Raw genomic sequence first — 24288 nt, 5'->3', positions numbered from 1 at the left:
TTGTCTACTGTGAGTTTCATTTACTGATGAAATTAATACCTATTATTTTTTACTTGCTATTTGTAGCTTAAACAGTTTTTGCAGTGCATACACTAAAAGATGACTTGTTTATTTTGAAATGTTCTGTTAAACTTGGCAAAGGTAATGTCATATCCACGGAAATAGCTATAAAACTTGGAAAATAATTGCCCTTCGCCAACATTTAACATTATTAACACAAGTATGTTTAGTTACATGACTAAAATCCTAGAAGCTGTGCTATATGTAAGTATGTATTAAAAACAGTTAAAAAGCATCGCATGGAAATGACCCTTCTGGCTTGTGTATTTGAAGTGTGTTGCCTATTTTTGCATTAGGTTCTCACTGTGAAGATGCTTCATTTGGTACCACATGACACATCATGGTTTAGTATAAGCCACCTTAATTTTTAAAAAAAAAAACAAAACAAACCCAAACTTGTTTCATTGCTAAATGACAAAATACAATTCTAAGCCTTAAACATGTGTCTTGCGTGGTGCTTTGCAAGAATTAATTCCTGATGCTTTTTAGCATTAGTGAGTTAAAGGAAAGTAGAGCCATTACTGGTGTTTTAATTATTCTTGTAAGAATCCACTGTGTAAGCAACTGGCTGGCATAATTTTGCTAGTGCCCCTGCTAATTGAAGCAGAAGTAAGACGTTCATGTGTAAAGCTCTACTGACTGTGGAATGTGTGTGGGTACAGACTGGGATGAGAAGAACAATGCATAATAGTATTTGTATGAATAAAGTCCTTTTCTTGTGTAACTAGTCTGTAAAAGGAATTTCAATGTTATTAATGTTTTGCTATTCAGCTGGTTTTGGTTAATAGGTAAAGATATTTTACTTAGTAGTTCTTACCATATTCCCAGAAAAGTATTAGAGCGCACTTTTTGACAGTGTTACTCAGCAATTATGATCTTTTGATCATGACATTGGTATTTAAGTTGATAATTTGGAAAAAAAATAAGTGGCAGTCATTAATTAGGCAAATTATGCTGTTGCTCTAGTAGTCAGCCCCCAGATGGGTTTCCAGTGTTAGAAGAGACATTGCTTGTGCTGGATCCAATTGACTAATTAGTGTGTTCTGCTAGTGGTAGTGTAACAGAGCAGAAACAAGCATTTGTGCAGCACATTGTGCCTTTCTTTTCCGTAAGTAAAATGGTGCTGAGCGAGGTGGAATGACAAAGATAATGATGCAGCAAACGTACAAGGACGTAATGGTGTTCGAGGTGGCAGGCAGGCCTAGCTTGAGAGGAATAGAGTGGGGCCTGCTTACGTGTCCACAAAGAAGACGACAGCAAGGAAATTGGCTGTGCCATTCCTTGCTGCTATCTCTGTGTGTGTATGTTTTAATGAGTTGGCTAGGGTCACTTCTGAGTCCTTACGGATGTGACCTGAGCAGAGAGAGTGGAAATTTAATACTAGCTTTATCAGATAAAGGATGCATTACTTCTGGTCTGAAATACTCATTTCCTCATATGATTCTCTTTTTAGCTGCCTCTGCTGCTTTGAATACTTAGTACACATTAAAGTGCTGTACAAGCTGGCACTGTTTCACCAATATGTTCTCTGACATTTACTGTAAAGACTTGTGAGGGTGTGCATTGTTTTTGTACTGATAATCGATTGTGGCAGCTCCAGGTACTCACTCAGCCTGACTTTTGTAGTGCTATTGCTGTATAGGTCTGCAGCTTCCCTCTCCTGCTTGGCTACTTCTGGTGCCAAAAGCACTTTGCCATGTGAACGTTGCATTTTGTCACCAAAGCTGTGCTCGTGGAAGTTTAATCATGGGCTTACACCAAGGGGGGGAAAAATATACCTGAGAAAGGACTGATTTTGTAGAAGGCAGAGGGCTGACTTTCCGACATTTCTGCATCATGCGGTTCTGCGGTCAGGATCTTTTAAGAGTAAATCAAGGTGATAACTACAATAACCTTGAAAAGAAGCCATGCAGGCAAACTACGAAAGTACAGAGAAGTGGTTGCATAGAGTAGACATAGAGTAGAGCATCTAACATCGGCTTGATCATCTTGTCTTGTGGGTCATATTTACAGGAAGAAAGTGTATCCTGGAAAGCAGCAGTAGCCTTGCTTAGGAGTCATAGGAAATAAATATGAAAAAAATTAGGAGGCTTTGGGATGAGGTAGCTGAGACCGGTGGTTATGTTGTAGAGTGCTGACCAGGCTGCAGCTGGACATTGAATATGGAGATTGTCCGATGCTTAGCTCTTCCGTTTTTCTCAGCAGCGTATTGTTTCCAGTATCACCGTGACACTGACTGAGGACAAGTTTGAGGACCTGTTTTAGTCCCAAGCAATGTGCTGCCCAAGGCTGAAGGAGCCTAACGTGTGTTCTAATTCACAGTAATTTATTCTTGTATTATCATTGCCTTTTTACCTTACATAATTATTTTCATAATTATTTTTTTACCTCTGGAGGCTGTTTTGCATATTCACGAGTGCAAATCAATCTGTTCTTTTATTTTCCTAGCCATCCTAATACTTTTTATTTGCCACTTTTCCCCTCTTGAATTCCTTTTTCTTAAATGTTGGCGGCCTAGAGCTGTACATAGTATTTCATATAAAGTCTTCTCGGTACCTTGTACTACACCAGTGTTTCCTTTCCTCCACTGGAAATAGCTCTGCTTTCCGATGAAGGTTGCATTTGCCTTTCATGGCTGCATGAGCTTAGTGCTTCGTGATCCTCCCCTGACAGTGAATTCATCCAAGTTTTTCCCTTCCTCAGCTTCAGTATGAGCACAGCGAAATAACCAGAAGTGGGAACTTTGTGTTACAGAAATAACTTGTGCATATTACTTTACAGGGGGGCTGGTGCCCAGGCACCGGGAGCGGGGGCTGCGGGGTGGCCTCTCTGAGGAGAGGCCGGGGCTGCCCCAGGCCGGACACAGCCGGTTCCAGCCGGCTCCGACCCACCACAGGGCACGGCTGAGACCTGAAGCCAAGATGGTGGCATCTCTGTGGAAAATGTATTTAAGAATGGGCAAAATCATGACACGGGCGAAGTGAGGAGTGAGGAAAAAAGTGAGAGGCACAGCCCTGCAGAGAGGGAGGTGAGAGGAAGATGGAGGGGAGGACGAGGTGCTCCAGGCGCTGGAGCAGAGATTCCCCTGCAGCCTCTGGAGGAGCGCAGGCAGGAGCAGGTTTATCCTGAAGGATTGCAGCCTGCAGGAAGGACCCACGCTGGAGCAAGGGGGATATGCGAGGAGGAAGGAGCGGCAGAGATTAGCTGTTACGGACTGACCGCAGCCCCCACTCTCCATCCCACCGTGCCCCTCGGGGTGCGGGAGGCAGAGGGATCAGGAATGAAGGAGCGAAGCTGAGCCTGGGAAGAAGGGGGAGGAAGTGTTTTTACTTTTGTCTTTGTTTCTCACCGTCCTACTCTAATTTTAATTGGCAATAAATGAAATTTCCCCGAGTCAAGTCTCTCTCTCCCGTGAGAGTAGTTGCCCTGTCTTCATTTTGACCCACGAGCTTTCCATCTTATTTTGTGTCCCCATCCTGTTGAGGAGAGGGAGTGAGAGCGCGGCTGGGTGGGGGTCTGGCTGCTGGCCAAGGTCAACCCACCACAATATGTTAAGACATCAGCCATACTATCGTTCATGTGCTACCCATGACAATGAGGATTTGGTGTAACAAGGACTCCGGTGCTGAGGAATATTAAAATTTAGGGAAATTTGTACCTAGCCTGTCTGAATTGGCAGCCTGAGAATTTGACTTGCAAAGGCTCCTTGTAAGTTTTTAATGGCGCTCATGAAAGAGGTTCTAGTGCTGGTAAAACATCACAGTATTATAAAACTCAGTTGTCAGGTTTGTACTGGTACGCTCAGAGTTGACAGGCTGTGTCCCAGTAGTGGTGCTGGTGCTTCATGGAGAACTGGAAGACAGGCCAGCAGCAGGCGTCATATCAGAATGTAAATGCGCAATGCTTTTATTAAACCAAATGTTATTTTGATGTTAATAGTCTGAATTTAAGAAAGCTGTGTGGTTTGCCTTTAAAAAATCTATTTATATATGTATATATAAAAATAAAGTATCACCACTAAACCTTGTTTGGTAAGGGAAGTGGAGGGGACCTGTAACTTTACAAGGATCCAGCATGAGTTCTGCAGATGCTCAAGTTAAGCGAGGCCGTTGGATGTTCTGGCTTTGAGTGGTTTCCAAAGGATTGCAGTGAGCAGATGACAATACTGTCTTTGTGGGGGACACGGCTGAGAACAACAGGAGAAATAATTTCTGCATTTCCAGTCGGTGAAAACTCCCTAAGAGAAAGTGCTAGCTATGTCAAGTGGTAAACAGGAAGAAACTTAGAAAACCAGGCTTCACTGGAGAACTTGGTAACCTAAGTTTTAGTTATCTTGTTCAAATTTCATGCAACTTTTTGGAAAGCAAGCCACAGGAAGGATGTTGTATGTCCTTAAGTGTCCTAAAATTGAAGTCTGCACTCAAACACACCACTTTCCAGGGAGACAAAAAAGGGGTCCCTTCTCCACAGCATTGCGTCGCATGGGGCCAGGACACTGTCATTGTGCATGTACCACCAGTAAAAATAATTTAAACATCATCATCTTAGGATCTGGTTATGAAAAACATCATGTTAACTCTGGAGATAGCCATTATCTTCACTGTAATTGTCAACAATTAATTATGGATAGATAAATAATTAATTTGTGATTGCAGTGATGAGATTATGACTGCTAATAGGATGTTGCCTTAGAAAATAGTAGGAAGAGTGGAAGTTATTTTGGAAGTTACTTTTGCTTTTTATAAGTTGAACTGATACTGTTGAATTTGTCCAACAAGGTTTCCACAGTGACTTTTTATTGGAATTAGAGAAGAATATTTAAATGTGGTCACCAGAATCAAAGAACTTTGTTCTCAAAGATCAAAAGTGTTCCGAAAAGGACTACAGGAAGGAATTGAAGTTTGTCTCTCTAACAGTGAAAGGAGAAATTAATGCACATGAATAATGAGTTTGCTGCCAAAAGGAGAAGGATATTGCTAGTAAATGATATTTTTAACCATGGAGTTGAGCTAGTTGCACTTGGTCTAGATATGTCTAGATACGCACTTAGTCTAGATGTGCACCCTCAGCAAGTTTGCAGACAACGCCAAGCTGAGTGGTGCGGTTGACATGCCTGAGGGATGGGATGCCATCCAGAGGGACCTGGATAAGCTCAAGAAGTGGGCCCACATGAATGTCATGAGGTTCAACAAGGCCAAGTGCAGGGTCCTGCACCTGAGTCAGGGCAACTCCCAGTGTCAATACAGGCTGGAGAATGAAGGGATTGAGAGAAGCCCTGAGGAGAAGGACTTGGGGGTACTGGTGGATGAAAAGCTGGACATGAGCTGACGATGTGTGCTCACAGCCCAGAAGGCCAACCGCATCCTGGGCTGCATCGAAAGCAGTGTGGCCAGCAGGTCGAGGGAGGTGATTCTGCCCCTCTACTCTGCTCTGGTGAGACCCCACCTGGAGTACTGCATCCAGCTCTGGAGCCCTCAGCACACGAAGGACATGGACCTGTTGGAGTGTGTCCAGAGGAGGGCCATGAAGATGATCAGAGGGCTGGGGCACCTCTCCTATGAGGACAGACTGAGAGAGCTGAGGTTGTTCAACCTGGAGAAGAGAAAGCTCTGGGGAGACCTTATAGTGGCCTTCCAGTATCTGAAGGGGGCCCACAGGAAAATACGGAGGGACTTTTTACAAGGGCATGTAGTGAGAGGATGAAGGCTAACAGCTTCACACTGGAAGAGGGTAGATTTAGATTATATAGTAGGAAGAAATTCTTTACTGTGAGGGTGGTGAGACACTGGAACAGAACAGGTTGCCCACAGAAGCTGTGGATGCCTCATCCCTGGAAACATTCAAGGCCAGATTGGACGGGGCTTTGAGCAACATGGTCTAGTTGAAGATGTCCCTGCTCATTGCAGTGGGGTTGGACTAGGTGACCTTTAAACGTACATTCCAACCCAAACTCTTCCATGATTCTATGTGTTTGTTCTTTAACGTGGCCTCTAATGATAAGCAGTTATTAAACAGTCTGCCAAAGACTGATTCCCTGCCATTTCAGCTCCTGAAACGATAGCTGGATGTGAGTGAAGGGCAACATATTTAAAAAATTACAGAAACAAGAGGATAGAGTGGTCTCTGCTGGAAACTGAACTGAATGCCATAATGGTGTACCTGGCCGTAACCTTTATGTATGACCCAATTTTCTCTTATTTTCTTTCTTATGTAGAGGCTATAGAGATATGTGAGAAATGTTTTAAGTCCACACTGTGCATCAAAAAGAAATAACTTTGTGAAAATGGAAACATTTTTGAAAGCAATACTTTTAAATACTTTGTTTGTAGTTCAGTTTGTATGACCTCACACGAAGACATGGGATAGTTGTGAATGTTTGTTGTTAAATTATAGAGAAATTAGAAATGTAGGAAAGAATGGATTAAGCAGCTGTCTTTGGAAATGCCACCATTTTCTACTAACATTTTCATGTAATGATAATGAATTTACTGTATCTGGGTGTATTTCGTCACTGGCTGTAGCATGAATGCACTTAAATAGGTAAGGATCACCGCTGGATGATGGGTGGATCTTTGTACAACATTTAGCTTCAAGTTTCCATACTCGAAAGTGGTCCAAAGATTTCAAATAATATTTAGCAATATTAAATATTTGTAATTGCTATCATAGAATCATAGAATGGTTCGGGTTGGAAGGGACCTGAAAGATCATCTAGTTCCAACCCCCCTGCTGTGGCGGGGACATCCAGCCTGGCCTTGAACACTTCCAGGGATGGGGCACTCACAGCTTCCCGGGGCGACCTGTTCCAGTGCCTCACCACCCTCAGAGTAAAGAATTTCTTCCTAATATCTAATCTAAATCTCTCCCTTTTCAGTTTAAAACCATCACTCCTCGTCTTACCGCTCCACTCTTTGATAGAGTCCCTCCCCATCTTTCCTGTAGGCCCCCTTTAGGTCCTGAAATATCGAGGACTCCGTAATGTATTTAAGGACTTACCGTGTACTTTCATCCAAGCGTGGCAGATGTGCGCGTGGATATATCGTAACGCGCACACCTTCAACATAATTGCATCTGTAAAGCCTTTTCCCCCCCAGTTTTATGGAAGGGGCGCGCTCAGCCCCGGCTCGTACTGGAGCGGTTGGCGCTACCTGCGGGATGAGCTCTGCGTGCCGGCGTGACACGGGCTCCCAGCGGCCGCCTTGGCCAGCGCTGTCTGCGGTGATGCCGTCAGGAACGCCGCACGGGAAGGACGAGCGACGAGCGCAGCCGTTCCCGCCGGTGCCCCCGGAGGTGACAGCCCCCGCCCCGCCGGCGGTGTCACGTGGGGCGGCAGGAATGCGGCGGGGGTCCCGCGCGGGGGGGGAGGTGACATGGGACGCGACGGCCGCCAGCCCCGCCCCGCCGCGACCGGCGGGCGGCTGCGCCAACCGGCGGGCGGCGGGGCCTCGCGCTGCCCCAATGGCGGCGGGCGCTGCCCGAAAGGCCCGGCAGCGGGCGGGGCGCGGCGGCCCCGGGGAGGCGGTAACGGCAGCGGGGGCGGGCGGCGCCCCGCTGGGACTCGGGAGCTCCGCTCGGCGGCGAGTGCGCGCTCGGTCGGCGGCAGCCCCCGGGACGGTGTGTGTGTGGGGGTGAGCGAGGTGTCTGGGGAGCGGAGCCCCGGCGGAGCGGGCCGGGCCGGGCCGGGCGGCGGCCTCGGAGCTCTTGGCGGCGGCGGCGGCGGCGGAGGAGGAGGAGGAGGAGGTGGGTGTTCCCGCCACGGTTGCAGCCGGCGGGGTCCCCGCTCCGGCGTTCAGTGACGGAAAGTTTCGTCTTTGGGAGGCTGGGCTCGGTGTTCCGTGAGGAGACACCCCTCCTGCCCGCGTCCCGCCGTCCCCGGGGCGCCGGGGGGTCCCTCCGGGGCAGCGGGTGGCGACCGGGAATCTCTGCCCGCCGCGGTGGCAGAGAGGAATAACCCGTATATTTTTTTTAATGTATTATTAAATAGGTTCTGCCTGCGTAACGCGGCTTGGCGAGGTGCCGTACGCGGGTGCAAGGGATCGTTAATAGGCGCGTTTGCTTCTTTTCCAAACTTCCAGCGTTTGATCCGTGGTGAAGTTTCTCCCCCCGCCCCCCACCCCTCAAGGTTCTCGCCGGGGTGTTGCTGTCGTGTGAGCCGCCTCCCGTTCCTGGGCTCCGGCGGCTGCCCGGCTCCCGCGCCCCTCGCCGCCTCGTCAGGTGCGGACAAGGCTATTGGAAATCCCAGCTCCCAGGGGGACTGGAGTTTCTTTCCTTCTTAAAAACTGTGTTCAACACCAGCTCTGCAGTTGGCATCTGCAATGAAATTGGCTTTCTTGAAACAGGAAAAATATTTTGGCGTGTAACTGCTGTCCGTTTCTGTATTTTTTTTTTTTTTTCCAAAGGAGGTTTTAAAACTGTCTTTGGTTTCTTTGCAATTAACACTTTAACTATTGGAGGAGTTACACAGTTAGTTGCTCCTGGTGATCCCATGTAGTTACTTTTGAAGGATGCCCTGTTCTTACAGGGTAAGGCAAGAACAGCTGTAGAAGATTGGGCAGCCATTCACCTGGGCGAGCAAGTGAGCTTTATCAGCAGGCAGAACCCGGTGCTTGGAAAGACAGCTATTAGTAATTTGCCCATAGCAAAGGCTTATTTTAAAGGCCTTTAGGTGGTGCTCGCATTTTTCCCCAAAAAGATTTTATCCGTTCAAAATTCCATCCTCTTTCATTCAAGTATTTGTTCAATCCTTCTTTTTTTTTTTTCCCCCCAAAGCTACTAAGATCTGTCTTTTATCTTGTGCTAGCAGGTTTGCAGCTGTTTAATTGCAGCATTAAAAATATCTTCTTTTTTTCAATTGTGCAGTTTAACTGTTACCATAAAAAGATGTAGGGTTTGGTTTTTTGTGTGTTTGTTTTTTTTTTTTTTTTTTGCATGAGTCAGGAAATAAGTAAGACTGACTGTTTAAAAGCTGTCTCATGCTGAATAAATACAGTGAGGATATACTGATGTATGTTTGTGACTATCGTTATTGTAAAGAAAATAAATGTTTTCCCAGAGCCTTTACTCTGCTTAGTGAACCCTGGTGAGCAATCTGTTCTGCAGTAGAAATGAAGTATTACATTTTTTAAACTTTCTGTTGGTGCTCAGGAGACGGGGATTTATTGCCTGAACAAGGGATATGTTGGGCGCCTACAACTGCAAGCCCATTATTCAGGCAGGGATTCTGGCTCTTCAGCTGTTTTCTTCAATGGGCCCTTCATTCTTTTCATTTGGGTGACCTGCTTGATCTTGATAATCTGTCTGACTTGCTTTGTTTAATCCATCTAGTCTTTATTATTTTTTTTTCCACTGTCGGGCTTATAGCCCGTGAACTAGTTACCTGTGTTTATCTGGTTGTGAACAGTAGTTCTTTAGTCAATACCTTGAAATCTGATATTTCTGAAGGCTTTGCAGTGAGATTTCAAGACTTTTATGATATAGTCTACAGATTTCTTAGCTTACCTGTGGTGTTGTACATGAGACATGACCTACTACGTGAGAGGTGACAGGTATCTTGTGATGGGACAGGCACTGTGTGTCCAGTGCGTGGAGTTTTTGTGGCTGATACCCACAGGTAGATGTGGTGGGACAAAGAATTGTGGAAGCAGATAGGTGCTTGAGGAACGTGCTGGCCATCAGCTCCTGATGAGTGCCAGGACCTGACAGGATCCTCTGTATTTGGGATTCGTGAGTCACGGAATCATGGAATCTTCAGAGTTGGAAGGGACCTCTCGAGATCATCTAGTCCAACTCCCCTGCTAGAGCAGGATTGCCTAAAGCACATCCTCAGGACTGCATCCAGGCGGGTCTTGAAAATCTCCAGAGAAGGGGACTCCACAACATCCCTGGGCAGCCTGTTCCAGTGCTCTGTCACCCTCACCGTAAAGAAGTTTTTCCGTGTATTTGAACGGAACTTCCTATGTTCTAACTTGTGCCCATTGCCCCTTGTCCTGTCACTGGGAACCATTGAAAAGAGCCTGGCTCCGTCCTCCTTAAACCCACCCTTTAGATACTTGTAAACATTAATCAGGTCCCCCCTCAGCCTTCTCTTCTCCAGGCTAAAGAGTCCCAGCTCTCTCAGCCTTTCCTCATAAGGGAGGTGCTCCAGTCCCATAATCATCTTGGTTGCCCTTCGCTGGACTCGCTCCAGTAGTTCCCTGTCCCTGTTGAACTGGGGAGCCCAAAACTGGACACAGTACTCCACGTGTGGCCTCACCAGTGCAGAGTAGAGGGGAAGAATGACCTCCCTCGACCTACTGGCCACAGTCTTCCCTATGCAGCCCAGGATGCCATTGGCCTTCTTGGCGACAAGGGCACACTGCTGGCTCATGGATAATTTGCTGTCTACCAGGACCCCCAGGTCCTTCTCCTCGGAGCTGCTTCCCAGCATGTCCGCCCCTAACATATACTGGTGTTTGGCATTCTTCCTTCCCAGGTGCAGGACCCTACACTTGCTTTTGTTGAACCTCATTAGGTTCTTCTCTGCCCAGCTCTCCAGCTTGTCCATACGCCACAGGATGTGGAGAGGAGCCCTAGTGCTGCGTGATGGGTGTGTGCAGGCTGGCATCGCAGCTCTGAGAGAGCTTGAGACCAAATGTGCAAGTCTTGGGCTGTTGGCTATGACAGGTCACTGGTGAGGACAGCAGAGTACCGGTGAGGCGGTTGCCTCCCTCTGTGCCCATGGGCAGGAGCCCTCTTCTGACCAGGAGCTGCGGTTACTCTCAGCAGGTAGGATATGGTTTTGCTCATCAGTAGACTGTGACAATCCTTTCCCAGAGCAGAATTCTGTGAAACAAGCTTTAGCATGTATTGAGATTAACTTTAAAAATCCCCATTATTACATGAATAGTATTTAGATTCTCATTTTTATTGTGATTGAAATTGAGGGTCTAGGTACGTCAGCATCTTGAGCTTTTCTTTTAGCCCAATAACTTCAGTGGGAATGTGCTGACTTACACTGGGTTGAAATACTAAGTCTAAACACTTACTTTAGTCGTATGTCGCATATAAAAGGTTCTGATTATCCTAAACCTAGTAGCTGTATAGCATGTCTTTAAGATGTCTAGAATCCAGACTTCATAAGGTACAGGATTAGTTTTGAGTAGGCTGAGTTTTTAATGTTGGATATCACAGCTTTTTTTTAAATGCTTTTGGAGTTTTTTAATGTCTTTCTATTTAAGTTTCTCTTCTTAACGGAGCTTTTTCTTTGTTTTTCTGTTTGTTTTCTTGGTTGTTATTTTATATGTACTCTTTTTTTTTTCCTCTTTTTGCTGGGACACTGCTGCTTGCTGCTGGGGAGGGATTGTCTCTTGTTTTCCATTTCTTTTACAGTTGAGAGTATTTAGTCTTAACATTAATAAATATGATATGAAAAAATCTCAACACCAGAGGAGTTTCTCTGTTGATTCTGAGCTGTTTAGGAGTCTGTGCATAGTTTATAAACATTTGAAGGAAGACAACAAGCCTGTCTAAAACCTGGAGGGCTATTGTCAAACTTCATAATTGTTCATGGAATTTAATGCGACTGGGAATATTGCATTACTCATTGGTAAAACAGGAAGTCTATTAACTGCTTCTATATAAAGTAGAGATTATTTTTAGAATCTGTTGTAGAAAATTTACAAACTTTAGTCTATTTCTGAAGAAGCCAGGAAAGAAATCCTGCAATCCAGGAGGAGGAGGAGTAATTTTGATTCAGAATTTTGGATTAAAATTTATATATTGTGCAGAGCTGCAGTCAGTTTATTCATGCATCTATAATACTACATTGCTCTCAGTTTTGTATGTGATGGAGAAATGAGCAGCGTGTAGTACTTATTTTCTTTATTTTTACGTATGCGGGATAATTTTCTTTCTGCTTCTGTAAAGTGACTTCTGTTTTACTTTTTTCTTTTTCTTTAATTATGTCTTTCCATTTTACAGTTTTAGTTTAGAAGCGTAGAAGGTATGTCACGGGCAATTGTCTTATGGCCTCTAAATTAAAGTCATTTTTGAAACTGTCTTTCCGTAAGTTCAGCTTCCTGATGGTTTTTTGAGCCTCAAGTGCATTTCTGTACTATCCTCAGATGCTTCACGTGGAATATCTATTGCAGCAGTTGTCCCTTAGAGAAACTTCCTATGGAGTTACAGCGTAAAATCAAACACACTGAACGTGATTGTCAAGCACGTCTTACTTTTTGAACGTTTTGTATGTTACAACAGGGCAATAAATGAGGCTTCATTGATAGCGGCATGAATTAGTCTTTCATTTCGTATATATTCTCCAAAAGCAAGCGAGGCATTTTTCATATCCAAGATCTTTTGTCAAAATCAGCATTCGTTACAGGTATTTTTTTCCACTCCTGTTCCTGTTTGTACAGAGTCTTTCTTGTTACTATGTCTGTTAGTGGAAAGTTAACATTGGTAAATTTGTTTCTGAATCTACTAGTTTGAAGAGTGGAAAAGCTGTAAGCCTGGGTGCTTGGAAATTATCAGGGATTCATAAACTGAAGGCTGAGGATTACTTTGGGAGACTGCAGGCATGTTATCAGGGGGAAGCGCTCTTTATGATGAGGAGGGGAGATACATGAGCAAGATAAATGAAAATTCTTATTATGGACCTATACAACTATGTCCTAATACTCTATTTGCACCTCTTTCTCAGTAATGTCATTGTGTGCGTATGTGGTTTGCGGAGAGCAGAATCTTGGGGCTCAAGGTCTGTCACATATCTGCGGAAGGAAACTACTGCATTATTAGTATCTTTTGAAATTTAGTCACTTGGATGTTTCCTTACAGTAGAGAATCTGAGTTTTAGTTGCATCAAAATACTTCAGATTATTTTGAAACCAGGGACTTGTAAAAGGACAAGTAGTTTATAAGGGAATGATGACAAGTAATACTAAACAGGATTTGAAAAATATGTTTTCGAACTTGTGTTTTTAGATCAAAAACTTGATTCATAGTTTATTCTGAATTGCCTGAATCAGCAAGACTGTGGGAAGTGGTGCATAACTGCATATCATTGATTCATGTCCTACATGTTCGCTGCTCAGTCAGGAAGCCTGAAGCTTAATGTCAAATGCGTGGGTGAAGCAGTTCACCAGAGCAAAATAAATTGTTCTACTTACGTGGTGCTGAATAGGGGCATTATCTCGTGAAAATCTGTTCCAGTGACTTACTGTACCGTACAATACTTGTTACTTGGGACTGAACCGTGAATACAGTCTATTAGGATCCAAGCTCAAGGTCAAACATTCACACTCACTTCTGTTCTGTAATCTCTTTTCTAGAAATGCTTTCAAATAGATTACGGAAATCACACGAATTTTTTTCCCCTCCTTAGAGTTACAGAATATACATCTAGAAGTTTCAAGAAAGCATTAACATTATTTCCTCATCTGTAAAATGTGATCTTGAGTTATTGGGAAGTAAATAGCAATATCTAGGTCTCCTGCTAGGACCGCAGTGAGTCTTGAGCTTATGGCACTTGACTTTGTATTTTTTAACATTTTGAAGCATTCAGTGTCACATCCTCGGTATTCTTTTAGAAATTTATACGTAATATTCATTGCTGTTGCAAACCATGGGCTGGCTAATTTGAGTCTTTAAAGCTTTGCTTTTGAACTAAAGAAGCTGGAGAAGGAAGGGGTCTACTCAGTCATTTGCAAATCAAGGAAAGAGTGAAGACTGCTCGCGTTAGGACTAGACGCAGAGTTTACAATTCCACGGGAAACTGCCTTCCATTATACATGTTTTGAAGACGAGGGCTATTCCATGCAGGTGCTATAACTATTTTTCTTTCTTACTTTAGCTGATGTTTTAACAGCTGCATTACCTGATTTCTGATTTATTTGAATAATATTTCGGTGTTTTAAAAAACAAATCAATGAAGTTTGTGTTATTTTATTTTTCTAGAGCGTGCATTATGACTCTAATTTATGATTAGAAATGTATTTCCATATTTTGCTCCAAATATTTTTTTCAGAAACACAGGAGCAAGAGTCTGTATTTATATTCTTAATAATTCATCAGGTGAAATAAATTTGTTCAGTTGGACACTTTTGTAACCGTCAGATCTCATTCATTGTCTGTGATGGGTTGTCCTCGATGAGAAACAGTGTGGTTACTTTTCCAAGGACGGTAGTACCCCAAAATTGAAAACGTTTAGGAGAAGTGTCTCCGTCAGGACTAGGTTTGCAGAAAGCAGTAGGAACTGAATCTTCAGGTCAGTGTATCATTTCACTTGTATCATTGGAAAGAGCTTCTGATGGAAATTTTCATCAGTTGTCATCCGTATCTTGAAAGACAACCTATGCTTGGTAAAACTAGGACTCATGGATTTAGTGTAAGTTTGACCAGTATTTTCTGCTTTTGGGGTGGATGTGCAGATTAAGTACAATTGGAGGAGAAAAAAATGCTTCGTTGACAGTATCCATAAAAAATATCTCCTCCCCTCCCCCCTATCTATTTATTTATTTTTCTCTTTTTGGAAGCTAAGATTCTTGTGTTTGGGGTTTTTTTTGGAAGCCAAGAACTTGATTTGATGGGGAATCAAAATGGTTTTCAAGAGGGGGAAGTTTCCCTGTGACAAAAATGCTGTATTTTACGTGTGAGATGTGAGGCTGATCAGAATTACTAGAGTGAATTACTATTTTGGTGCATTTTTTATATATAAAAAAATATAAATTCTCTGCATCATAATTCTAATTACATGTGTATTATAATATGTATGCAACTAAACCATACATAGATTTACATCACAATTGAAGTGTAATGCATCATGCAAGCATCTTTTCTGGCTTAAAAATAGAAATCTCCCTGAGGATGTTTCCAATTAAGGTTAATACTTGATCTCCAATATTGGAAGGGACTGATTTAGGTTATGTTTAAAAGAGGAAATTTCAGAAATAAGTTTACTTTACCAGATGAAGTTACTTAATTTGCTCTAAATTTGATTGCAATCATGAAAAATGCTCTTAGTATTCATATATTTTTATTTTGCCTGGGTGCGCGACGTGGAAGACCGTAGCCTTGAACCAGCAACACAGTCATCTAGTTTGTGTGGCACAAAAACAAACAAACAAATCAGTCCTGACTAAAAGTATGTGATGCCAGCATGCACTTTTAATTCTTTAGATGCTTGCAATTTTTATGGTACACTCGAGTGCTGCTGGGATGGCCTCTAAAACCTGGGGTGATGCCCCTCTTTTTCCTTCGGGTATTCAAACAGTTGCTGGCACAAAAGGCAGGAGCAAAGGCTAATTCATTAAAAGTCAGGTGCCCTACGTGCGTGTTTGGGAACCTGTTGCCTTCGCTCATTTTAATAATTTTTTTACCCATACTCGCTTTCAGTCCTTCAGTATTTGTAGGTCTTGCCTTTCCCGTCTGTAAATTAAGTGTAGTGCTACAGAGCTTAATAAAATCATATGTTTGTGTTGAGTTCAGCAAGGTCTTTTACAGAATGTCATTATGTTCAGGGTGGGTGTACTGCTAGATGGGTGAAAAACTGGTGGGATAGTTGGGTTTGGAGGTGGCTAGTTGGCTTATCTGGAGGCTAGTAACCAGTGGAGTGCTCCAGCTGTCTGTTGTAGGACATGCCCTGTTGAATGTTATATGTGACTTGGGAGGCGACCAGCCCTAGTTCATGAAGTTTGCAGATGATGCCATACTGGGGTTAGGGGTGAGCAGTGGATGTGCTTGACATCAGGGCTAGCATTCAGAGGGACCTGAGCAGGTTGGAGGAGCTGGCTGGCAGGAACTTTCTGATATTCAGCAAGGATGAGGGCAAGGTTGTGCACGTGCGAAGGAAGAGCTCCTTCGAAGGGAAGGGTTGCCCTTCACTCAGGGCTTGTCAGACCACACCTAGGGTATTGCATCCAGCTTTACGTCCACACCCCTCCCCGCCCCAGTTCGAGAAAGATGTGGATAAACTGGAGCAAGTTCAGCACGAGGCCACCACGGTGTCAGGGAGCTGCAGCACTGCCCTGGAGGAGAGAGGCTGAGAGACATGGACTTGGCCAGCCTGGAGAAGAGATGCTTCATGGGGGCCTAATGGCAGCCTGCCCCCATCTGCTGGCAGGTTATCAAGAAGGTGGCAGGACAACAGGCAATGGTCATAAACTGAAGTAAGGGTGGTTCTAACCAGGTATAAGGGCAATATTTTTCTCTAGGAGGACAACTAAGCAGGAGAACAGGTTGCCTGGCAGGGTTGTGCAGTCTCTGTCTTTGGAGGTTTTCAGGATCCCAGCAGATAAAGCAGCCTGGTCTCACCTGATAGGTGACCTGGCTTTGAGCAGCAGGTTGGACTACATGACTCCTAAGATACCTGCCAACCTGACCAGGTCTATGAATCAGTGATTCTGTATTTTGCCTTGCAAGAATAATCTGCCCTTAGAGGGGAAGAATATAAATATTAAAAAATGCATAATGCTTTCTGCTTGCACTGTGGATCGGAGCCCTGAGACAAATCTGCAAATGCAGTCTTTGCTTTCTTCCTCTTTTGCTCTCCCGCAGGTGATGTACTGGGCAGGAGTCTGCTGTAGGTGAAGGTTGTAAATAGGTTGTAAATAATATCCTTTAAAAAGGAGAATCAGAATACCAATCTTCAGCCATGTTCTCAGGGTGTCTCTGTAGATTGCTGCTCTTTCAGGGCTGGCTGCCGTGTTGTTCTCTAGCTTTTAGCAGGACACTACTTGGTGCAAGAAAGGGTGGCAGAAAAAGAAGTGAAGTATTTTTTGGGGAAGTGGATTCTACATGCAGTCTGAAAAATGTGCATCTCTGCGGATCTGACCTTGTTTGTGTTGCAGCTGGTAGTAGAATTTCCCCAGATTTAACTGAGCCAGGAACTGGGCTTCATATTTATTTTCTACTTGAACCTATGCAGTTCCTTATTATTCCATTGCTTATGATTTAGGTAATTTTCTTCGATAAATTTAAGAATAAAATTAGTACAGTGTAGAACTGTTAGCTATTAATAGAACCAAATATACATTAAAAGAAATAATGATCCAGTCTCGATACAGCCTCCTCCTATGGCTTACAGCATGTGATGGTAAGCTTTCATAATATAAATGCCTGCTCCATTCACTCCCACTGTAGTATAAAAACATTTTTTTTCAAAAAACAAAAAAGTCTACAGTCTGTGTTTCTTAGGAATAGTCTTGTATGGATAACAAATTCTGCTATCCATTTTTATTTTTTCTGTGTAACAGAGCCATCTTAAGGTACTTCAAAAAAAAAAAAAAGAAATTAACCTTCTTTCTTCTACATTCTTTTTTCTCCTTGCTTTTCTGCACTCTCAAAAGAGTCTATGTATCAAATTTCAGCAAGATTTACTTCCCAGCAGGAGTTCTGTAGTTATAGGTGGAAGAAGACTCAATTAGGCATTACGCAGCAATATTCAGTAAGTGATGTGGACACAAGAGGATTTTAAACATTCATGGGCTTTGTCTTCACAGGTTTGTGGGTTTTTTAAAAATTTTTTTTTAACTTAATTTTCAGTCTTTCAGGTTTTTTCAGAGAAGTTGCTTTGTAGCTTGCCTGCACTAAGCTTTCTCCGTGAGTCACAGTTCCTTGGAAATCAATCTCCTCGTTTCATCTTTTCTATTTTCTATTAAAAAATGCTCACTGGCTCATTCTTTCCGCGCCATTAAGAATGAAGAATCCTGATGTCGCTGCGGTTATAGTGCACACTCCTTAACGAGAAGGAATGGCACCTTTACAGTTCTTAGGGTGGTAGAGCTGGACAACTTGGCTGCGTGTGCCTCTTGGGTGCTCAGGGCATGGGTACTGTGCCACCAGGTATGAACGCTGTGCTGCCTTGTTGTCTTGGCTGGGTCTGCATCGGTCCTGTTTCTGTTGCCTTCTGACTTCAGAAGGAGTTACTGGAGGTAATGAGAGGGGAAACTGAGTCACAGAGAGGAGCACTGACTTTCTTCTGTAGTCTTTGGACAAGTATAAAGGTGACTCGTTTTTTTGGTAAAACGGCTGTTTCCCATGGAATCAGAATTTGTCTCATGGATGCCAGGTCACCGGCCTTTATTATAAAGGTGTTAGTGCTCTGAGATTGTAAGGTCTGCTGTGGGACACTGCAGACTTCCACCTCCTTCCATACCAGCTTTCATGGATGAAGGTGAACGCTCTTGGTGGAAAACTTGAAGTACTAGAGTAGAATATTTCAGTTGGAAGGGACCTATGGTAATCATTTAGTCCAACTGCCTGACTACTTTCAGGGCTGACTGAAAGTTAAAGCACGGTATTAAGGGCATTGTCCAAATGCCTCTTAAACACTGCCAGGCTTGAGGCATCAATGACCTGTCTAGGAAGCCTGTTCCAGTGTTTGGTCACCCTCTGAGTAAAGAAATGTTTCCTAATATCTAGTCTGAACCTTCCTTGACTCAACGTTGGAACCACTCCCATGTGTCCTGTCCCTGGATACCAGGAAGAAGAGTTCAGCACCTCCCTCTCTGTGTCCACTCCTCAGGAAGCTGTAGAGAGCAATGAGGTCGCCCCTCAGTCTCCTTTTCTCCAAACTAGACAAATCCAGAGTCCTTAGCTGCTGCTTATAGATTGTTCATTCCAGCACTCTGGGAATTAGTGCTGGGGGCTGTCCTTGGGGATCATTTCACACCTGGCCAATTCTGGTTTCTGGTGCAAGTGCCATTCGAGATCTGACTGTGACTGCTTCCGCTGCATGGGACTTCTCTGCATGAGAAACATCGCCTAGGAGCATCTGATTTTGTTGTGGTACTTTAATTATATTTTCTTAAATATCGATTTAAGACTTAGAAATCTTTACAGACTTGGTGAGGCCTAAGTATATTGCAGTGTATTAAGGGATCTGAATTTTTTTTTCTTTCAAAATACATGCAAAATACAAACTTAGAAAGTTACTAGCTAAACTGCTGGAATAAAAGTATGCTGCCCTGCTACAAATCAGGGGTTTTTTTAACTGCTGTAGTCTTTCAGTCTTGGAATGTTTTCTTGATGTGGGTTTGCTCAGATAGATTGGTTCGATGACTAACCTGCTATAGGCAGACAATTAAACTGGGAACTTGCAAAGTTGGAAAGCTGTCTTTCCTCTTCCAGTCAGTAAATATGAATAAGAGCTGCCTGTTCCTCCTAACAGTTTGACAGGAAAGGATCAGGGGAAAACAGCAAGAAGCAGACAGGGGAAGTGAGGGCCAGAATGGGTCACCTGCCTCTCATAAAAGTGTCTGGGAGCTCCTTGGCGCCTCTCTTGGCATTGCCTGTGCGTTGTGTACATATGGGAAATGTGGAGGAAGAGATGGAAAGGAAGGAGGCAATCTGTAGACCACCACCGGCAATCTGTAGACCACCACCGTGGTCCACACCAGCCACTGCTACCTCTTTACCCTCAGCTGAAGGAAAGAAGGTGGTGAGCACTGAGTCGGTCAGCTGGAAGCCAATGGGAGATCTTTGGGGTAGGCCACTTCAAGAGTTGCTGTTTCTCCCTGTGTTTCTGTGATTGCTGTGGAGCCTGGAAGGGAGCAGTTTGAGTCATTAACTAGAGGTTATACTGTGTTTGAGACATCAGTTTTATAAGGGGAGAAAAGCTCCGTATCTTGATAACCTTTGTGTCATGTCATGGAATCACAGAATGGTTAGATTTGGAAGGGACATTAAAGAACATCTAGTTCCAACCCCCCTGCCATGGGCAGGGACACCTCCCACTAGACCAGGCTGCTCAAAGCCCCATCCAGCCTGGCCTTGAACACTTCCAGGGATGGGGCATCCACAGCTTCTCTGGGCAACCTGCTCCAGTGCCTCACCACACTCTCAGTAAAGAATTTCTTCCTGATATCTAATCTAAATTTCCGCTCTTTCAGTTTGAAACTGTTGCCACTCGTCCTATTGCTCCACTCCCTGATGAAGAGTCTCTCCCCAGCTTTTCTGTAGGCTCCCTTTAGGTACTGGAAGGCCGCTATGTCCAGTACATCAGGGCAGTTCAATTGTTTAGATTCATAATTTTATAATGTAATATGCATGAATATAATAGCTTATGTATTTCACTTTTGATAGGTTATTTTTTTTCCCAATTGGAATTTTTAAATACCTTTGGAACAAAATTTTGGTATTCTGTGTCTTAAAAGCACATAGTTTTTTGGTTTCTTAAATAGTTTTATGTTAAACTACATAATATATACTCAGTGGTCATGATGTTGCATCTGGAATACAGTGTTTGGTGTGGGGCCCAGTGTAAGGGAGGGAGTGGCAAACTGGAGTGAGTCCAACGAAGGCCACTGCCGTGGTTGGGGGTGGGAACAGGTCAGGAGAGGCTGAGGGAACCAGCTTTGTGTCCTTGTGAGAAGAAAGGACTGAGGGGAATTGAATTGCAGCCCTCTGTTCCCTAAGGCGGGGTTGGAGAGAAGACGGAGCCAGGGTTTTTTCAGAGGTGCACAGCAGGACAGTGAGAGGCAATGGCCGAAAGCTGCTGCGAGGGTAGTTCCAGCTGGGCATAAGGGAAAAAACTCTTCCTGGGGGGGGGCTGGTTAAGCACAGGAGGAGGCTGCCCCTGAAGGTGGTGAAACCTCCACCTTCGGGGGGGGCTTCAGAACTTGGGTGGAAAAGGCCCTGAGCAACCTGATCTAATTTTGAAGACACCTGTCCTACGTGTATGAGAGAACATTCAGAGGTCCCTTTCAGCATCATTTGAGCTGTGATTTCCATGATGGTTGTTTGAACGCATGTGTATCCTGTGTGGCGTGTAACTCTGTTAGCAGCAGAATCAATGGAGGCACCACTTGAGCTACCAATGCACTGTGCCCTATGCTGGTTGCCGAATTAAATCACCTGACTTAATCTTGATTTAAACATCTTTGACTTGAGTTAGTTCCCCTGCCTCTCAACAGAAGAGTGAAAAACATCTCTGTAACATGGTGCTGCTAGAGGTTGTTACATGAACGTGCCATCTGCTACATAGAATGGCAATTATTTTATTTTTATGGAGGGTATTACTGGAAGGTACCATACACAAGCTCTCTTTGCTCCTGCAATGTTTTTCTCAGAATCTAAAAAGTAGAGAAAAATCTGTGGAACTTCAAGATGAATTAATGCCATGTATAAGTCAACCCCTAAGGCATTCTTAAGTGAGAAAGTGTATCTATCTTCTTGTGAATAACGGCACTGTTCAGATGGGAGCAAGCAGGTCAGTGGCAAGGGCTCTAACACTGGGTCTGTGTCCTTCCTCGACACAATCCTTGTGTAATTCGAAGCATGTCACTGTGAGCTAGATCACAACAGAAAACAAGCTGAAAACTTCCATAGCTCAGCTCTGCGTTTTAATTGTTGGTATTTGCTTGTGAGGAAGAAACTGTTTCTTAAAATTGTTGTTGAAGTTAACTTCCAGAGGTGTTTAAAAACTTACATTGTATGTTTAAATAAAAAGAATATTCAGAAGGCCTTTTAGCTACTGTCTTAAGGATGTATTTGGAAGAGGTGCTCAGACTAAATTTTGGAGGTTTGCCGGTTATTGTGTGTTTCACACTTGAAAATCTATATTTCAGTGATGATTCAACTGTAAAAGAAAGAAAAATAGCCTTTTCTTCAAACCATAATTTCCCCTCATTTTGGCTGACAGTTTTGGTGTGGCAAGATGCATTCCAGACATTTGTACACAGGAACATGCCTTAGAGCTCTGCGGATATATGTTGTAGAGAGAGGCTTTAGAAGGAACACTGTATAGTGGAAGCACATAATGGAGTATTTTGTGTGCTGTAGACAGTTGCTGCATGTGTGTGTGAGTCCTTTCTGAGCCTTGGTTCTGAAGCTACTTGTTTTTGTCTAGGATTTGAATCAAGAATTACCAAAGCTTAAGACAATTTAAAAGGGGATTTTGAATGCTTAGAATATGCAAGTTGTTTTGCCTCATCATATGAGGATCTTGTGCTACCGGGGTTGTTATCTTTCCTGGCACATCTGTCCTGACGAGTTGCCCTTGCATAGCTGTTGTCAGGGTGTCAGGGAGGTAAATTGCCTGGTACCTCTGAAGGCTGGGTACTTTTTTGAGGCACTCCCTTGGATTCACTGCCACCTCTTCCGTAAGTGGCAATTGATTTGACCTGTGTGTCCTGATTCATTCAGTTTATTATTTCTCCACTGTACCTTGAATTTGCTATCTCCTTCAACTTACTCTTTTCATACTTCAGCTATGGAGATTTACCAAGAGCTTGAGCTGTTTTGCGTGGTGTTTCAAACAGAAATGGTAGTGTCTTGAAATTAACGCCTATGGGCTACTCAAGAGCAGGACAGGAAATTTAGCATTGGGTCTTCCACTGTCCTGTGTGGCTTCTGGAAACTTAATTTTCCTCCTCAGCCTTGATCTGAAATCTTTCTTTTTGATATCCTGTCTCTTGAGTTAGAGTGAAAATGGGTTTGGGGCAGAGTGTATGAATTGCTCAGCACAACGTGTCCAGTTTTTCCCTTCCAGATGATACTGGAATATCACTATTAAGTACTGTTATGGAGAAGGAAGGAAAATTTCTTCATGGGTTCTGGGATTTGCTCTCTCCCAGTGTGTATTCAGGACCAAAGTATGGGAATGCTTTCTAGGTTTATTCTTTGCCTTAAAATGTGAGACCAATGGCATTTGAGAAAGAGGAGGAAAGAGAAAGGTGGTCAGAAGACTGCTTCCTCGTACTTCACTCTACGCAGGAGAGGTGGAAGTAAAGGGGCTAAAGCAGAGTTTTTAAGATTGCCAAAGAAAAAGAAAAGAAGAAACTATATAAAGTGTGTAGTGAAAACTCGTGATTTCTGATTGCCAAATGGAGAAAAGCATCATTAAAACTGATGCACTTCCTAGAATTTTTATCCCCCTTCATGAAGATTTTGAAACAGAATATATACTCCAAACAGGCATTGAAATAACATGTTTTAGTGATCTGCTTGTGATTGTCACGGTGGGAGCTGCAGAGTACCAAAGAGTTTGAAAACTTCATCTTTCCTCAGCTGCCTTATTGAGATCATTACAAAAGTTGGCTCTGATACTGAGGGCTGTGTACATAAAAATTTGGACTAGATGTATTTTGAAGCAAGAAGCCAGGCACATTTCCTCTCTTCCATAATGGTATTAGCTAATAGGTATGAGCTTGGCCAAATTGAAAAGGAGTGTCTCAGTATTTGGAAATTATGTTCATCTGCAAAACATGTTCCCTTCGTTTTTGCAGGGTTTTTCAGTCTGCTAAAGGCGCAGTGGATACACTAGGATGGACACAGAGGAATTTCCTCCCCCACCACCAGAAGGTAATTGAAATAATTTGAGTTTTAAGCCAATTTTGTTGTAACAATTTGATTATATTTCCAAAAGTGTTTTTACCTCCTCAACACTCCTTTTCCCCATATTACCTTAAGACTTGGTCCCAGTGGTATTTTGCTGAAACATGAACTCCTGCCATCTACCCTGTCTTATTCTTGGACCCTGCTCGCTGGTGTTGCGAGAGCATGACGGGAAGAAACCTGGGGAGCAATTGGTCTTTACAGTCCAAATCTGAAAATATGCGTTTTCTAAGGCAGCTTTGTGTAGACCGTATCATCATATCTTCATCATGTGCTCTGGCAACCTCAGGTGTTCACGCATATGGTGCCCCGTAGAGGGAAAAAAACCAAGTGAAGCCTGTGGCACAGGCAGGACATTGGGACCAATGCCTCAAATGCCTGGACAGATTTGGAGTCTGAATCGAGAGGACAGAGAGGGATGAGTTGTTTTCTGTTAGGGCATGTGCTTCTTCCACCAAGCATACTTAATCTGGGCAATGTCTGCTGAGGGCTGTAGCTGAAGGACCTTCTGATGCTGCAGTTGTCTAGCCAGTGTGCATCCCCATGGGAAGGAGAGGGGAAGCATGCACAGCTGAACATCTGTGTGGTCAGAACAGAGATCTATGGAAGAGTACGATGTATGCTGGACTATGGAGCTGGTTCTGTAAAGTTAGCACTTGGTGCACCTTGCCTGCTGTATGCTGGTAGCTGTATGGCTGCTTCTATAGTCCAGGATGGGAGGACATAAAGACAGCACATAGAAAGACACTGTGTCACTGCCTTCTGCATTTATGTTCTCTGTAAGAGAATATGGCTAGGTATTTTCCCTGTTTTCCTGTTTAATTTCCTCTAAACACACCTTTGTGTAGTGCTTGGTATTATGTATTTTAAGTCTTAAAAGGATTTGGCTTTTGGTATTTGGAGATTTCTTAGTATAAG

The 24288-nt window shown here is 43.6% G+C and overlaps 1 protein-coding gene across 6 annotated transcripts in view; it reads left to right on the top strand.

Moving 5' to 3' along the window:
• Window positions 1-7617: 7617 nt before the first annotated feature.
• ARHGEF10 (Rho guanine nucleotide exchange factor 10) overlaps window positions 7618-24288 on the top strand; it is a 118835-nt gene continuing 102164 nt past the window's right edge. For 4 of the 6 annotated variants that reach the window (XM_054195615.1, XM_054195616.1, XM_054195611.1 and 1 more), the window contains exons 1-2: window positions 7618-7798; window positions 23263-23337. In XM_054195615.1, coding sequence (XP_054051590.1) covers window positions 23301-23337 — 37 coding nt within the window. In that variant the 5' untranslated portion in view covers window positions 7618-7798; window positions 23263-23300. Of the gene's footprint in view, window positions 7799-10629; window positions 10825-18774; window positions 18823-23261; window positions 23338-24288 lie in introns of those variants that run through there. The other 2 variants (XM_054195613.1, XM_054195612.1) reach the window with 2 other exon arrangements.

This window comes from Rissa tridactyla, chromosome 3 (genome assembly GCF_028500815.1).
Source record: "Rissa tridactyla isolate bRisTri1 chromosome 3, bRisTri1.patW.cur.20221130, whole genome shotgun sequence".
In the NCBI taxonomy this organism is placed as follows: domain Eukaryota; kingdom Metazoa; phylum Chordata; class Aves; order Charadriiformes; family Laridae; genus Rissa; species Rissa tridactyla.
This window is presented reverse-complemented; position numbering and strand designations above follow the sequence as displayed.